The 16,413-nt window shown below is 33.5% G+C and overlaps 2 protein-coding genes across 7 annotated transcripts; one reads left to right on the top strand and one right to left on the bottom strand.

Moving 5' to 3' along the window:
* Positions 1–490: 490 nt before the first annotated feature.
* LOC109103284 lies at positions 491–7,498 on the top strand. Of its 6 annotated transcripts, XR_006153715.1 has the most exons (12): positions 491–789; positions 2,083–2,283; positions 2,380–2,790; positions 3,968–4,072; positions 4,194–4,274; positions 4,353–4,400; positions 4,814–4,861; positions 5,019–5,057; positions 5,698–5,724; positions 6,011–6,051; positions 6,556–6,601; positions 6,682–7,498. XR_006153715.1 is itself a non-coding variant. In XM_019116671.2 (11 exons), exons 1-10 carry the CDS (start codon positions 711–713, stop codon positions 6,019–6,021), a joined length of 1,050 nt encoding a protein of 349 aa, XP_018972216.2. In that variant the 5' UTR covers positions 491–710; the 3' UTR covers positions 6,022–6,051; positions 6,556–7,498. The 6 variants fall into 6 exon arrangements, 1 of the variants encoding a protein (XP_018972216.2); XR_006153716.1 differs by lacking the exon at positions 5,019–5,057; XR_006153714.1 differs by having other exon boundaries at positions 5,019–5,724.
* A 223-nt stretch (positions 7,499–7,721) lies between these two features.
* Positions 7,722–16,327, bottom strand: LOC109103574 (protein NOXP20-like). Its single transcript, XM_042716671.1, has 13 exons — positions 16,103–16,327; positions 14,335–14,652; positions 14,149–14,233; positions 12,353–12,534; positions 11,990–12,124; positions 11,674–11,826; positions 11,204–11,330; positions 10,684–10,769; positions 10,342–10,549; positions 9,489–9,630; positions 9,335–9,407; positions 8,172–8,203; positions 7,722–8,025 (listed from the first exon to the last, which is right to left on the bottom strand). Exons 2-13 carry the CDS (start codon positions 14,644–14,646, stop codon positions 7,878–7,880), a joined length of 1,683 nt encoding a protein of 560 aa, XP_042572605.1. The 5' UTR covers positions 14,647–14,652; positions 16,103–16,327; the 3' UTR covers positions 7,722–7,877.
* Positions 16,328–16,413: the final 86 nt, after the last annotated feature.

The following is a 16,413-nucleotide window of genomic DNA, read 5'->3' as shown; positions in this document are numbered from 1 at the left end:
TGTGATATTGTTTTATATATTATATATATGAGCAATAGCTGCTTGGTCTGATTTTTAGTCGTTGTATTTGATTTACTTTATAAGTGAATCATTTTAATTATGGGGAGACATAATAAATTATTAAAAATGCTATGACATCCAGCATAACATCAGTCTTTTGACTCTTCACATATGATGTCAATACTGCACAGTAATTCAGCACCAAGTAGTTGTGGTTCTGTTGACAAAAACTAATGGGAAAAACACTAATAATATAATATAATATAATATAATATAATATAATATAATATAATATCAAATATAATATATATAATAATATATAAATATTTCAATTTAATTTATAATCTTATAATACAACTAAAATAATTGTATAAATAATGTCTAAAATTATTTGAATCCTTATGAGACAAGCAAACACATTAACAACCTGAGATGTCTTTCTTTGCTCTTTCTGTTTTCAAAATTGCACTAAACAGGAAGACAGACAGGAAGTGGTAGCCTAAAGCATTTTATCTATGTGATCAAGACTTAGCCGTGTTAGTCATGAAGGAGAAACGCTAAAGAAAATTCTGTATGTTACATACGTAGGATTATTTTAAACTAAAAGTGGAATTGGAAAAGTGAGATTGTGACAGATTTCCAATGTGGGGTCAGCAAGTTCAGAGGTTAAGTGACTTTACAGAGGAGCTTCTGTCACACCGTCTTTTACCATGACAAGATCAGGTGCCTTAAAACTTTGCATCCTCTTCTTTCTCACCTTCATCCTGTGTCTACCAGAGTTTTTTCCAAGTAAGTAAAAAGAGTGGAGTAAGATGGCTTGGGGTCTTTGGGCAAGCATGAGTGAGGGAAATGAGGCAGCAGTGTGGGTTTGTGAGAGCACGTGAGTTTCAGAGCAAAGCATGTTAAATATTTTTATGATTGATAGCATGAAACATCAGTGTTGCCCATGTCTTTTAGAGATACACGATGAGGTATGTGCAGCGTTACCTTTTGTATGTCAATGTTTAAATTGGGATGGTATGGAAAGACGTTAAAAACCACTAAGTGTGTGTGTGTGTGTGTGTGTGTATGAATGTGTGCGTGTGCGTGCGTGCGTGTGTGTGTGTGTGTGTGTGTCGCACAAATACACACATAACCTATACCAATACATATTTGTTTTCAGTGTTTTAGACCTTTTAACACAGCTTTTGATACAAGCTATGTTAAGTTGGTTTATTGTGTTGTAACTTTCAGACAGGAAATGCCACTTTAACTTACCAACATCAACAGAAAAGCACTCTGGTGTTTGAGAAAACAAAAAGAGCAACTTAAAAAAAAATATTTAAAAACTTAAAAACCTTTTATTTTAGTGTTTGTGGAGCTTGTAGGTGATGTGGTTTTTAATACTGCTAGGCAAAAAAAGGATGTCAGATGATAGATAAGTCAATGATCTCATTAAAAAATTGTAAAATCAAATGTAAAAATATTTACATACAGTGACTTGAATACACCTCTATTATGACAAACGTGTTTTTAATTTTCAAATTAAAATTAGAAAAAGAAACAGAAATATCAGTGTGATACACCTGTCCTGAAATCATATTTTTTTTTAAAAAGCCTCAAGGAATTAAATTACTGAAAAAAATATATATAGCTAGTTATAGGAATAATGTTTTAATATTGTTAATTTGTTATTTTTTATTAATAATTTAAAAAATGCTAACTAAAAAATGTATATTTATTTTTAAAAAATATACTGCTTATTAGTATTTGACAAACTTTTGTCCACAAAATTAAAGTATTGGTGTGATCAGAAACATTCTGTAAATATGCAGAGAAAAAATAAGCAAAGAAAATATGTGTAAAGAATACTTTTTACACTACATTACATTTTTAAGTTAAGAGTCATGAAATAAAAAAATGTAAAAAATGCTATAACAAAAAGGTCAAAATCATAGAATGAATACAAAGTACATTTGTTAAGAACTTGGCACATGGGTTTAAAAAGGATTTTCCTTTTCTTTGCTGTATTATATTGTATTTTAAACATAATGTCTTTTAACTTAAAACCTTAAGAGCCTCTCTTTTTTTTTTGGTTCTCAGAAATATCACAAATTGAGTTTCTCTGTGAGCCCTTTGACCCTTGCACACCTGAGAATGATACACAGGTGTGTGCTCCATATGACCCTCCCTGTGTGATAGAAATGATAAATGCCAGCAGCCAACACACACGTTCTGAAGGCTGGTATCTGTGTAAAACTGAAATGGATCTGCAGCTTCTCCAGAACAATACCTCACCGTCAGGTGAGATAGTTGTTTATCATCATTTCATGTTTGAGTATTACTGCTACATGTACATCGTCTACAGTAATAACTGTGTGCATGTTGTACATTTCATAGAAGAGCATGTGATGGTGCTACTGACAATGAAGGCAGGCAATCACTCTGGATGGAACATTAGTGAATTTATGTTTCTCAACAACACTGATCTATACACTGCTGGACCCCAAAATGACCAGAGACTGTTTTATTGCAACCTCCCACCAGACAACAGCAAATGTCCAGATCTGAACATATCCATGCAAGAAAAAAACACCAGCCCTCCAATACAAGACCCCTCCATTTTAAAAACCAATACTTCTGTGAACCCAACTGCCTTTTCACTCAAAACAACTACACTGTCTTTCCAAGAAACACCTTCTACAGATGAGCTGAAGTGTCAACCAACCAGCAGCAGTTTCCTCTTTTACTACCAGATGAACAATGAAACAGCAAGATCTGCCGCATTACCAGTAACCCAAACAAGAAAAGGTGAGAAATTGTCAGAAAAATGTTATCTGCCACAATGCCATACTACACACAAAACAAAAGACAATAAACCTGACCTTAATCATTTAAAATAAAATGATATTCCTCTTGTCAGTTGATCTAAATGTATAACTAGTATTATCTAAACACTAAGACTTGCCTGCAGTATTAAGCACAAATGTAACCATGGACCACAAAACCAGTCATAAGGGTCAATTTGTTGAAATTGAGAGTTATACAATAATAAATAAGCTTTCCATTGATGTATGGTTTGTTAGGATGAGACAATATTTGGCTGAGCTATAACTATTTGAATATCTAGAATCTGAGGGTGCAAAAAAATCAAAATATTGAGAAAATCCTTTAAACTTGTCCAAATTAAGTTTTTATCAATGCATATTATGTTTTGATATACAAATAACAAAATATCTTAATGCAACATAATCTTTACTTTATATCCTAATGATTTTTGGCATTAAAGAAAAAACAATCATTTTGACATACTGTATAATATATTATTAGCTATTGCTACAAATATAGCCTACATGTGCTACTTATGACTGGTTTTGTGGTCCAGGGTCACAAATAAGAACTGATCATAAGAACTGGTTCAAGGACAAACAGAGTGTAATACTATTAATAATAATACAATAAATTTGAATAAATAATTTGGAAAATATAGTTCAACCATTACAACATATTTTAACAATATGTATCATGTATATATATATATATTTTTTTTTCAACACATACTTCTACACTGTGATTCATTCTCACCCAAGTCTCTCCACATCCCTCATAAATTCCTTCTGAAGGAGAGCTGAGTCTGTCTTTTATCCTGTCTATTGATTCAGGCATGGAAGGAGACAGCAGGACTTCATAATTCAACCTAACTTTTGATAAATATATTATAGCAAAACATCAAGCCAGTCGTCTCAGTGTTTGACTTATCCAAAACCACAAATCCTTTCAGACAGCACACTTCCAGACTCATACAAGGTTATTTGAGTTAATGTACGTGTAAAATGAACTTTTTACAAGACAAAGGGGATAATGTAAACTTGGTGCGTCTGGTGTTTAAGTATTGTAAACGTGCTGTATTGTTTCATTCATGTAATGTTACGCTGCACTCTCTTTTAAGTTTTCTGTTGCTATTGTACTTCAATTTTCTTGTTGTTAGATGGCTGGTGGTGTGTGATTACTTCGGTGTGGTTGGCTCTGGTACTGACTGTGATTGTGGTAACCCTATTGAGTGTGGGAAACATGATCTTTAAGAGCAGAAAACGTGAGTATCACTTCTACTAAACAAGTCTAGTCAGGCCCAACAGACATTTTCATCTTGAAATCCATAATTACAGTATAACTGAGAATGCTGTGTGGATCTCATTTTGGTCTTCTTGCTTTAGGAAAGTCCGGTTTGGTTGCATCTGTGCCGGTTTCAGCCCGTGGACGTCAGCTCAAAGAGCTCAGTAAACAAAAAGAAAATTGTGAGTGACACTGACAAGTATAGAGCTGCAAAAATTTTCTATAAGTGTGCTAATCAATTCTCTCATTTTTACTTTCAGTAATGAGTGCTGTCCCTACTGTGTCCATAGCAATGTGCTGCTTAAGTGGTAAGCAAGTGTCCTTGTTAAAGCAATCAGAATTCATTTATGTAAATAAATCAATTACAAAAATGTACCATATCAGGTACAATGATACCATGGCACTGGGTGATTGCCACATTCATAATAATATAAATATGATATTTAAATGGTCCTCCAAGGATCTTCAAAGACTCAGTCAAGTCAAGTTACTTTTATTTGGCGCTTTACAAAGCAGCCATGATATACCATGGTATTACTATGGAGTGTGACCCCAAAACTATGGTAATACCATGTTCAAAAAAAAAATAAGAACTGGATAATATTTTTACAAGGCTCTATTCATGTAGAGAATTCTAATAACAAGGGTTGGTGGGTCATATTTTTATATTGTTATATAGTTATTAAAGGTTGATAGATCTCCGTTTCCTTCATCTCTACAGATGGGGATGTATTCTATGAGAAACCGTCAATGGGGAACAGAACAGAAGGTAAACAAACAACCTGTTCTATCATACTGCACACTTTTTACCCTGAAGAAATCTGTGCTTTATCAAAATGCAACCCTTACATCTTTACCTGGCACTGAGTTTTCTTACTCGAATAGAAATTCTCCAGACCACTAACTTTCAATCTACACTTTCTCAGAAAACCTTCTGAAGGTAGCTGACCTTACATACAAGAGAAGTAAGTTATTGGATATTTTTTTATACAGTGTGACAGAGTACAGTAATTAAACGGGAAGTGTCTGTAATGGTGGCAGACTCCCGAAAAGCAACTCAACCTAAAACAATTTTGGGCGCCAGGCAAACAGATTGAAAACTCTGTCATCATTTACTCACCTCATGCTGTTCCAACCAGTTTGACTTCCTTCTGTGGGATATAAATAAAGAATTTTTTGCAAATGTTCATGCCACTTCATCTCTATATAATGAAAGTGGATGGGGTTCAGAGAATGGCAAGCTTTAAAAGAGACATAAAAGCACGTACAGTTTGTGACTCTTCTGGAGCCATATGATAGCTTTGTGTACCATTTTATGTGGTGTAGTCACTGTTCACTTTTATTAAATGGAATAGCAGACATTCAGCAATGAATAATATTTTTTTATTCCCTGGAAGAAGTTTTCAATTGTAGTTTAACTATTACGCACCCACTTTCTCATACCATCAAAAACAGTATGTGTGTGTACTGTGTAGGTCATTGCATCCAGTATATACTGGATAAGATTGTATCTGGTTTCCTATACAGCATATTTATATATTCCCTTAGGCCTATATATTCATTATGTGTGTGTGTAATTTTTTTTAATTGTCTCTAATGTTTTAGGTTTGTCACCAGTCTATGAGATCATAGGTATGAATGGGGCACACAACACATTTATATATTCTTTCAATAAAAAACACAATAGGGCCTACTTTCAGATGACTAGCATTGAATAAACATATTCCAATAGACACAAATGACCAATCATAATCATATTTCACACATCTCATTTTGCTGTAAATGATCTTACATACAGGTTAACTTTAATTTTAAAGAGAGAAATGGATTGTGTAATGTGGCACTTGGAATTTTTTTTCTTTTTGTCTGATTACACTATATGACTTGAAATATCTGACTAAAATTGCCTTGTTTCCAGAACCTCACTAGATGAAGAAGAGCAACATGAAGATGAAGAAGGTAAATATATCTACATAAAAATGAAAATTGTAAATAAATATTAGTATAGTGTAGTTTTCCTCTTTATAGTAGAAATAATTTATTTTGGATTAAAAAATGCTCTAAAAGACAAAAACCCCTAGCATTCCATGTGTTTAGAATATTAAACATAGCTTTTGTATGCTTTATAACTGGAGACTTTACAAAGCAAACTAATACTTCAAAAAGATGTCCACTCTGATTTCCTCATTGATCAGCTGATGTAACACTTTCTGATGTTTGATGATGCTATACTCTTAGTATTTTGATGTCACTAATAGTTATTTTCCAGTATAGCCTGAAACAGTCTTTGAATCTTGCATAACGTCTCATCCAGTCACATTGATGATGATCAGTAGACCTTTGATGCCAGCATGTTGCTCCGGGCAGAATAAATTACTCTACAGATGGCCTCCTGGCAGTCTGATGTTGCCATGGTTATAGAATTCTACAAGATATTTTTTATAAATATTGTTCTTTTTACAGAGTTTTAAAAAATCACAAAAAGCACAGGGCCACTGCGAACCACCAAGTAAGTGACCATGTTTCCAGTCTCATTAATGAGCTAAGCACTTCATTTGAAGTTCTCCATTCTCTTTTTTCCATGTCTAGCGTACCTGCATCATCGAAGCAACTTTTCATGTTCTGGTCATGAAGAAGATGGGGAGCTTTAACCCTTTAAATCTAAGAGAACAGAGGCATTTTCTTAAACAGAAAATGTATTTGTTTACAACACAACAGAGGCCAGATAACTTCATCATGCTTTCTCCACAAATAAACATCATGTTAAAGTGTCTGTAAGTGACGTTAGGAGTTCTAGAACTGATACTGAATTAAACAAGCATCCTGTTTTACAACCCCATCGCTTGGACACAACCACCAAAGCATGTAAAACTTATGCTTCCTAACTGGAAAGATTAATATCCCATTTTGCACAAACTAAACTCATATAAGTTCATCTTCCGTGTGCTCATTTTCCAGCTTTACATTTATGCACTGCCCAACATAATTTCTAAAAGTTGTTGTATTGCATGTTTGTGTGTGTTTAAAAGCTGTTTTTGTAGGTTTCTTCCACAGATCTGCAATTGACAGTCTTAGCGTTATCTTAACTACGGGAATATGCATCACAATATAGTGTTATGTCACACACAGTCTCAAATAAATCTGTTTGCCCAATGCTGAAAAAAATGAGAGGGAAGATTTCTATGACTAGGCTGAAAACTTAATCCATAGTGCATGGTTCTCTAACGTCCATTTAGCAAGCAGAATGGCAACACTAATGTGATTTCATAATTATACAACACCAGTCTTAAGCTTCTGTAGCTATTAAAGTAATACTCATGTTTCCATAATGCACTTTTTATCTTCACATCAGCTTAAAATGTTCAGAGATTTGTAACTGGTGAATAAAAACACACAGTACTGAGAATTTCAGTCTTTAGTTTCTTATTATTTATATTACAGATTATGTTCTTGGTTCATTTTATTCCAAACAAAAACTGGTAATGGTGTATGAGTGATTGATTAATTTAAGTGAATGGCAGTGGCAGAGCTCCAAATCTGCTCAGACAATACAACACATGATTAATAATCTTCATTTTTTGTAAAGTAACTTTAGAAAAAAATGACACATAAGCAGCTTCCTAAATAAGTTAGGAGTTTCAATCTTATTTTCCTAATTATCTTATTGTAAGAGTCTATATATAGACTAGAATTGCACTTTTTGGTGTAAGCTCTCATATTGAAGCAACATACCTAAACACAAAACACAGATACAGACAGAAACACACACAAACAGAACACAGGCACTACTCTGTGGATGCTGCTTCTGGGGCTGGCTTGGCCGCAGTTCTGCTGGTCTGGATGTGCGAGACCTGAAGAACAGGCAACAGCAGCTGGAATGCATTATGAATGTAGGTAGTGCTATTACACCCCTGAGGAAACAAGACACACAGTGTAGTGATGAAGGGTCATCATTATCAAAACTACAGTCATTATAATTATCATCATAAAGTCCCCTATCACAGTGTCCTCATTTGTTAACTGTGTATTATGAAAAAAATTTCAGATTTATTTTTATTTGTTGATTCTCAATTTTGAATAGAGGATTTACTACTTCTGCTTTCCTCTGACTCTATAGGGTCAAGAAACAGAAGGATGTTAATTATAAACTTAAGCACAAAAATTTTATACTTTTTACTAAAAGCAACAGTATACACATTTTATATATAATAGTATAACAGTATATATATTTTCGGGACAATCGCAAATACATTTCAATTAACGAAACAGATTTTTAATAGTTTTAGTTCAATTATAACAACACGTGCAACAGCATTTGCAACCTATTTTCATAATTCATCTACTTTAATGATGTGACGTATTTCATATTGAAACATCTGATCCCAGCTGCCTTTCATTGTATTTTATTTTTTATTTTTTCATACTATGGACGTCAATGGCCAGCAACTGTTTGGATACCCATGTTTTTCTAAATATATTCTTTTATGTTTAACAAAAAAAAGGAAAAGATCTCATTAAGTAAATGAAGAGACTACTTTCATTTTTGGGTAATGTGACATGGTTGCAATAGGTTCTAATTTGCGCTGCTCTTGGTTATTATGGAAATGAGCTGGCTGTTTTCTTTAATGTGCATTGTCAGTAGATCACTTGCATTATTTTCCACTCTCGTTGGTGCTTTTATGAGATAGTGGTCTCATGCTAATTTGCCCCATTTAGTAAATCTGGTCCTAGATACAACAAAAATTAAAACAGAAATGTTACCAAACCACAAGAGGGCAGTGTTGACTTGTCCTGAAAAATAAAGATTCTAAAAATTCTTACAAGCATCAGGTCACTGGAAACGCATACATAAACTACTGTCAAATTTCATACTTAAAATTTCTGTCATGATTTTGTTTTGACAAACTTTTTGTATGTTCTGTAATTTTCATTGTGTTATGTCACATTTTCAACAACAACCACAAAAAAATGGTACGGAATATCAATCTAGAATTGAATTGGAGGGATAAAAAATAAAAACGCTTTTGTGATATCTGAAAAAGTAAAGTAATCACAGAGGATCAGCTATTAGTTATTACATTTTGATAAAAGATGTAGACAAATGTTTGTTTTCTTCACAATAACATCAACTGATCCATCATTCCGAATAAGACTATGAACGTGCATTAAGAAATTAAAAGAGGGCAGTTGTATCATCAATAATGTTTTCAGAATGAACTGAACTCAGGTCAGTCAGACTCACCCCTGCAGCCAGTAATGTGTCCGAGAACTTTTGGGCCAGGCATCTGACCTCCTTACACATGGCACTGGTTAACCTAAGCATACACAACATTCACTAAACAGCTAATAAAAAGATTGGTCTAATAACGTCTTATGGAAATGGCCAAGGAACTCACCTGACCAGTATACTGGCCTGTTGGCTGGCTGGCTTCTCCAGCTCTTGTCCGTGTAAAATCAACTCAGCCACTTTGTGTAGCTGTTCTATACTACGAGCGGTCACCTCAGCAAGACTGCCCACCGATGACAGATATATTTTCTATACACACACAAAGACACATTTAAATAAACATTTATACACAGAATATTAGAATGATTTCTGAAGGATTGTGTGACACTGAAGACTGGAGTAATGGCTGCTGATAATTCAGCCTTGCCAACACGGGAATAAAATATATATTTAAAACATATTAAAATAGAACAGAATAAAATAGAATTAAAACAGTTATTTTAGATTGTAATATTTTTTCACAATATTACTGTTTTTACTGTATTTTTAATCAAATAAATTCAGCCATGGGGAGCATAAGATTCTTTTAAAAAAAAATTATAATTATTATTATTTATTTACATAATATTTTATAATTATTAAAAATAATTATTAATTATTGCAAATGTAAAAAATAAATTATCCTTTTAAAATTATATTTAAAATAAATGATTTTCAAAATTATATTCATCATTCAAATACACACATAATATATATATATATATATATATATACGTATATACTATATACATATATATACATCTATAATACATATATATATATATATATATATATATATATATATATATATATATATATATATATATATATATATATATATATATATATATATTATATATATATATATACATATTTATACATATATATATATCACACACACACACACACACACACACACACACTTTATTGCTTTTTTTTTTTTTTTTTTTTTTTTTATATAAATGAAGTGATTAGTCTTTTCTCAACTGAATAGGATTTTCCATCCTTTGCACTGTTTTCTCTATTGTCTCCCTCCTCTCCCTTCTCTTTCTTTTCTTCTTCTTTCTTTTCCTCCTTTTCTGGAGCAGGGCAAGTGGTGGCGCTCTCTTCTTTTAATTCCTCTGTTACATTCTTGACATCTTCACAGGTTTGCTCCACTTCTCGCACCCAATCATGAGCTTTTATACGCGCCTACAGGGCACACAGTATAATTAGTGTTTATGCTTGTGGATAACATATGTGTGTGCTGGAGAGTGTAGGTACGCATTAATGTTACATGTGGATTTGCAGTGTGTGTGTGTGTATGTGTGTGTGTGTGGCTGTACTTTGTTCAGTTTGTCTGGAGTTGCAGCAACATGGAGCTCAAAGAGCAGCTCAGTAAGAACACTGACAAACTCTTCTCCATCAGCAGCTGAAACACACAGATCACGTACATTTAATACCCAAGGGCAAAAATGTGGAGGACTGAAATATTTATAGTGCTCTGACTGAGTCACCTGTCATATTAAATCAATGTTTGTTCATTGAGATGTGCTAATATTAGATTTTCCAATACTTGGTAATTTCAACCAGAATTATAGACTACCAAATCATTTCACAGCCATAATAATTATTTATTATTCATTTTAACACAAAATCTATGATTGGATTGTAAAAATAAAGGTGTGAATGTGATTGTTTACCTTGATTAATCTACATTAATGGATAAATGTAACACAGATTTATCAAGCACAGTATCTTGATTGTGGTCCGGATTTGATTGTGATCTGGATTTCTTTAAATATGTTTTGGCATTTGAAGACTCACAGAGAGGAGTGGAACACTGAATTTGTGAATAAAGTTCACCGTTTTCCCCCGAGGCAGCATCAGGTTCCTCCTCGTCATGAGTGATGAAGATCTCTTTAATTGCTATCAGCTCCTTCTTCATAACTTCCAAATCTTCCTCCTCCAAAGTGGACAAGAATTCCTGCACCTGAAATGAGGAGAGATACATGATGAAAAGAAGAAAAGGAGAAGGATTTCATGTCTAACTTCTTAAATAGAATGTAAGTGTAATATTGGTTTTAATTTCTATAATATTATTGTATTTTTTTGTAATTTTATTATATTTTATGGTATTTATTTTTTTTTATTTTTTGTATAGTCTTCAGCATCACATGATATTTCATGATTCTTTCTAATATCTTGATTTGGTGTTCAAGAAACATTTCCTATTACTACCATCAATGTTGAACACAGTTACAGTTAGTCGATCATTAGTGCAAAATAAACCTGTAAAATGTATTATGGGTAAATGCAAATGGTGTGTTACTAACCCTTCCTTCACTCTCATTGGAAAGTATCTCCAGTGCCTCAAGATGAGGCAAGCCTTGGTAATCATCAAACAAGATCCCATAGTGGGCGGTTGGTTCTGTGACCATTTGACTGCTCAGTCTCTCTCTCTCTTTTTCCTTCGCTTCTTTTAACATCTGCAGACATAAGCACATACACAAACATACACTGAAAATATGGCAGAATTTTTAGTATCTTTCTAGTATCCGAGGTAAGACGGTTGTAGGGCACTCTGCTGTGTAACAACACCCAATATTCATTGGTGAAAACTATTATTTGAGCATTTGCTGACCATCTTACCTGAGACAGAGAGACAGTTCTCTGCATCAGTATTTTGGTCTTTTTAAAACCTGGGTCACTCTCTGCCAAGACGTTCATGGTCTTCTTTCCAATGAACTCCAAAGCATCAAGACCTCCTGTTATTACTGACTTTCCCTGATAAAGCACGAGGGAGAAATTTCATTAGTTTCTACGATGAAGGGACAAGAAACATTCATTCATCTTACAGTAGGTGATTCGATCACAAGCGGTCAGCTGAGACTTGTTACTATCTCAAATGCCTCTCCAGATTCATCAAGTGTAGCGGCTGATTTTGTTGCATGTCATTGATCATGGTAAATCCCAGTGAGGCTAATAATGTGTGTTATACATGTGCAGACCCACAGTGTTTTGAACCGCGCTGCTGATGGTTGACAGGACTCCTCTGTGCACCTCCTCTGAATGAACGTGTTCTGCTGTCTCTGCTTCAGAATGCTCATGAGCCTCTTCTGCCTCCTCACATGATGAGCTCTGACGGATCGTAATGCCACACCTGCTTTCTCTTTTTACGGAGCTTAATCCTTGACCTAGACACAATCAAAAGATAGAAAACCACTAAACTTCAGGGCTACATTTACCTTCAAGGGCTAATTCATGGAACAGATATTGACACTGATCTATTGTTCCGACAGTTTACATTCACACAACTGTGTTTACCATAATATCTACTTTAGCACAATGAGCACAATAGCACTTTCTGCATTTAGAAGTTAGGGCTTAGTATAATGCCTCACATGTGCTTTTATATTAATGGCAACAAGTACAATATTGTTTTGCAAGTGCTTGTTCTGTATGCAACTTATGATGTGCTGTAAGTCACCACAGACAGTCTCTTTGTTTTTTTGTGTCTCACACACCCCAAAAAAAATTAAATAATTAAATAAATACACAAATGAATTAATGATTTAATATGTATATATATATATATATATATATATATATATATATATATATATATACATATATACATATATACATATATATATATATATATATACATATACATATATACATATACATATATACATATATATACATATATATGATATACATATATATATATATATATATATATATATATATATATATACATATATATATATACATATATATATATATACATATATATACATATATATATATATACATTTTTTTTTTTTTAAGAAAGTGTGCATACAGTAATGCACTATAAATTGCTTCATCTTGGTTCCACTGACTGCATGAATAACAAAAGTGATCATTGGAGACCATTACAAAATAAAAATAAAAAACTCTACTGTTCAAAAGTTTGGGATCAGTAAGATTTTTTAAAAAGAAATTAATACTTTTATTCTGCAAGGATGCCTTAAATTAATCAAAAGTAATAATAAATACATTTATAATGTTATAAAATATTTTTAATTAAAAAAAAAAATGATGAACTTTCTATAAATAAAATAATTACATAAAAAATAGTATCACTGTTTCCACAAAAACATTAAACAGGCCAACTATTTTGCACATTCATAATACCGAGCACCAAATCAACAGCATATTGTAATAATTTCTGAAGTTTTGTAATGAAGTAATGATTTCTCAAGTGCCACTAAGATTAAAGTAATGGCTGATGAAAATTCAGTTTTGCCATCACAGGAATGAAGTACTCCTTAAAATATATTAAAACAGAAAAACAGTACTTTAAATTGTGATAATATTTCACAATATTACTGTTTTTACTGTATTTTTGATCAAATGTGACTCAAATGAACTAATTATCAACTAAACTTTTGAAAGGTACAATATTTTTATATATCAAATTTAGAAACTTAGTGGTTAAGTGCCTCAAAGTGGATTAGAAAAAAAATTAATCTCATATGTATTCTTGTTGTTTACTGTACATGCATGCAACAAAATTTTATCTGTGTTACTGTACATCAACATTTAAAATGTCAAAACGGACGGACGGACAAATAGATAGATAGATAGATAGATAGATAGATAGATAGATAGATAGATAGATAGATAGATAGATAGATAGATAGATAGCGAGAGAGAGAGAGAAAGAGTATCTATCTATCTATCTGTGACAGTGTTATCTGTGGTAGACAGGTAAACAGTTAACTGTGGTAGGATCTACTGTATGGTTTACTATGGTGACTTACCCACAGTGGATGTAGCAGTGGTCAGAAGTGACTTCCCCCAGGAGCCCCAACTACTCCAGCCTTTAGATTTAGACTCATCCAGGGGCTAATAACATCCACACAGCCAAAGAACAAAATACACACAAAAAAAATATGTTATGGATTTTGTTACATGGCGCAAACACAGATCAACCCTATTAAAAGTACCTCTGTTCCCTGTGCTTCTTCTTGTGTAACATCTGGATCCAAGCTCACAGAATCCACACATTCAGTCACCTGACCCTCCGGTTTTTCTTCTGATGGGTGGTCCTGCGTCTCTTCAACACCTTTGGTTGTACTGTGCTCTTCTGCAGCCACATTGGTTACGTCAGGGGTCAATGTGTCTACTGAGAGTTGTGATATAGACGGGACTTCATCTGTATTGGCTGCAGCTACGGTGGCAGTTTCATCAGAGGCAGTCGGCTGGAGGGAAGGGGGAGGTTTTCTAATGAGGTCTTCCACGGTCTCATCTTGCGACATGGTGCGCTGATAAAAGATAGATTAACAAAGACTGACAGAGTGTAATGAGAGGCAATGCAAACAGCTGGCCATGAGTGGCTGTGATTGACAACAAACTAACTTCTGACTAGACAGCTGAGCTCTGATTAAGGTTTGCAAAATAACCAAAAATCGAGCAGTGATAAGGAAAACCGTGAAATCAAAATGATGTTGCTCTTGTGAAATATCGAGTCACATAAAAATGTGTTGCTCAGAGACTAATTTTTCAAAAATGCAGATAGAAATTGGCTTGTCATAGTGCATACAAAATAACTGGGTATTATTTAGGAGAGTAATGCTAATGGGTTGCTAATATAATTTCTATAATAATTTGGAATCAATCCTAAAAGGGTCAAGAACAATTTGATTGAGAAAATCTGATTTATTTTTCTTTTCTTTGTTTTCACCTAATAGGATCTTATTTACATTTTAGCGTATTTATTTTTTAATCCATTGCTTCCAAATTACACCAGGAATTCCATTAGGACTTTTTTGGGATATTTTGATTTCTGGCATTTCAATAAGAAAGATTTGCAGTCAGGCTGGTCAAATACATTAAAGCTTCAGACACAATGTGAATACACACGTGCAAATAAGGCTTATAATTCACCTAAATCATGTTTTATGTTTTTATTGTAATCATGTCAATTTTTTTGTTTTATGATTAGTTTTAGATTTGGGTTTAGCAACTATTCATCATCTCTGTAGCTATAAAAACCCACGACGCTTGTGAGATATATCATTAATATATTTTATTAATACATATCTTTAATATACCATTAATTAACACATTGAAGCCGTATTGTACGTGTGTGAACAGAAAAGCTTTGACAGAACAGCATTCAGACGCATTATAGAGCACCAGCGCTGTCCCTGAATGGTGCCGCGCTGTCAAGCGCCTTTGTTTAATGCGGATTGCAGCGCCATCTAGTGGTTATTTTAGATACGTACAGACACATTCAAACTTTAGTTTGTAAATAGACGTCCAGTAAATGAATACACATAGCAAGAACCTATAGCCTACATAAAGCAGATTATAAACCTCAGGTTACACGTTAACGTTTCTATACAATAAGACGCATGCAGTTTTATTATGCCTCAAAGACTGCATTTAACGTGAACTTAGCTGAAATCAAACGCTCTTGCTGCTTACAAATCGTTTATTCGTTTCCCCGATATATTTGACTTTTTTATTGTAACTTATTTATTTGAAGAATTTTAAAGTATTTTAAATATACTCTGCGAGCACTTCAAAAGTGACAGTGCAAACGAATTTAACCTAAATAACTAGATGTAAAGAATAACAACAAACGCGAAAAATAAAAGTTACTCTATAAATACAAGCACAACGCTCAAATGCAAAATACAAATAGGCAAAAATAACACGAGTGTCATTTCTTCTGAAATAAAGTTAATTCATAGGCTCATCGCTTCTTACCAGTTCTGCTGATAGTCGCGCTCGTGCAACTCTTCCGCTCGAGCTCGAGCCACGTCGGCAGCAGGGTCGCGTGCTGCTGTGGACGGTGACGTCACCTGAACTTTTGGCACTTTGTTTGTAAACAGGGAAATAAATAAGTGAACAAATTCCAGTCACATCTCGCGTATAAATTCGAGTCAGATGCTACACTCAACTGTAACTGTGGTACTAACTCAGAGAGTGTGCGGTATTAATAGGTTTGGTCTCGGCTTTTAAGGTGGCGTTCCGTTTCATAGTGGGTTTGCGAGTGGAAAAACTGGAAGTAATGAGAT

This window comes from Cyprinus carpio, chromosome B1 (genome assembly GCF_018340385.1).
Source record: "Cyprinus carpio isolate SPL01 chromosome B1, ASM1834038v1, whole genome shotgun sequence".
Lineage (NCBI taxonomy): Eukaryota > Metazoa > Chordata > Actinopteri > Cypriniformes > Cyprinidae > Cyprinus > Cyprinus carpio.
The sequence above is the reverse complement of the archived record's forward strand: the minus strand, read 5'-3'. Positions and strand labels throughout refer to the sequence as shown.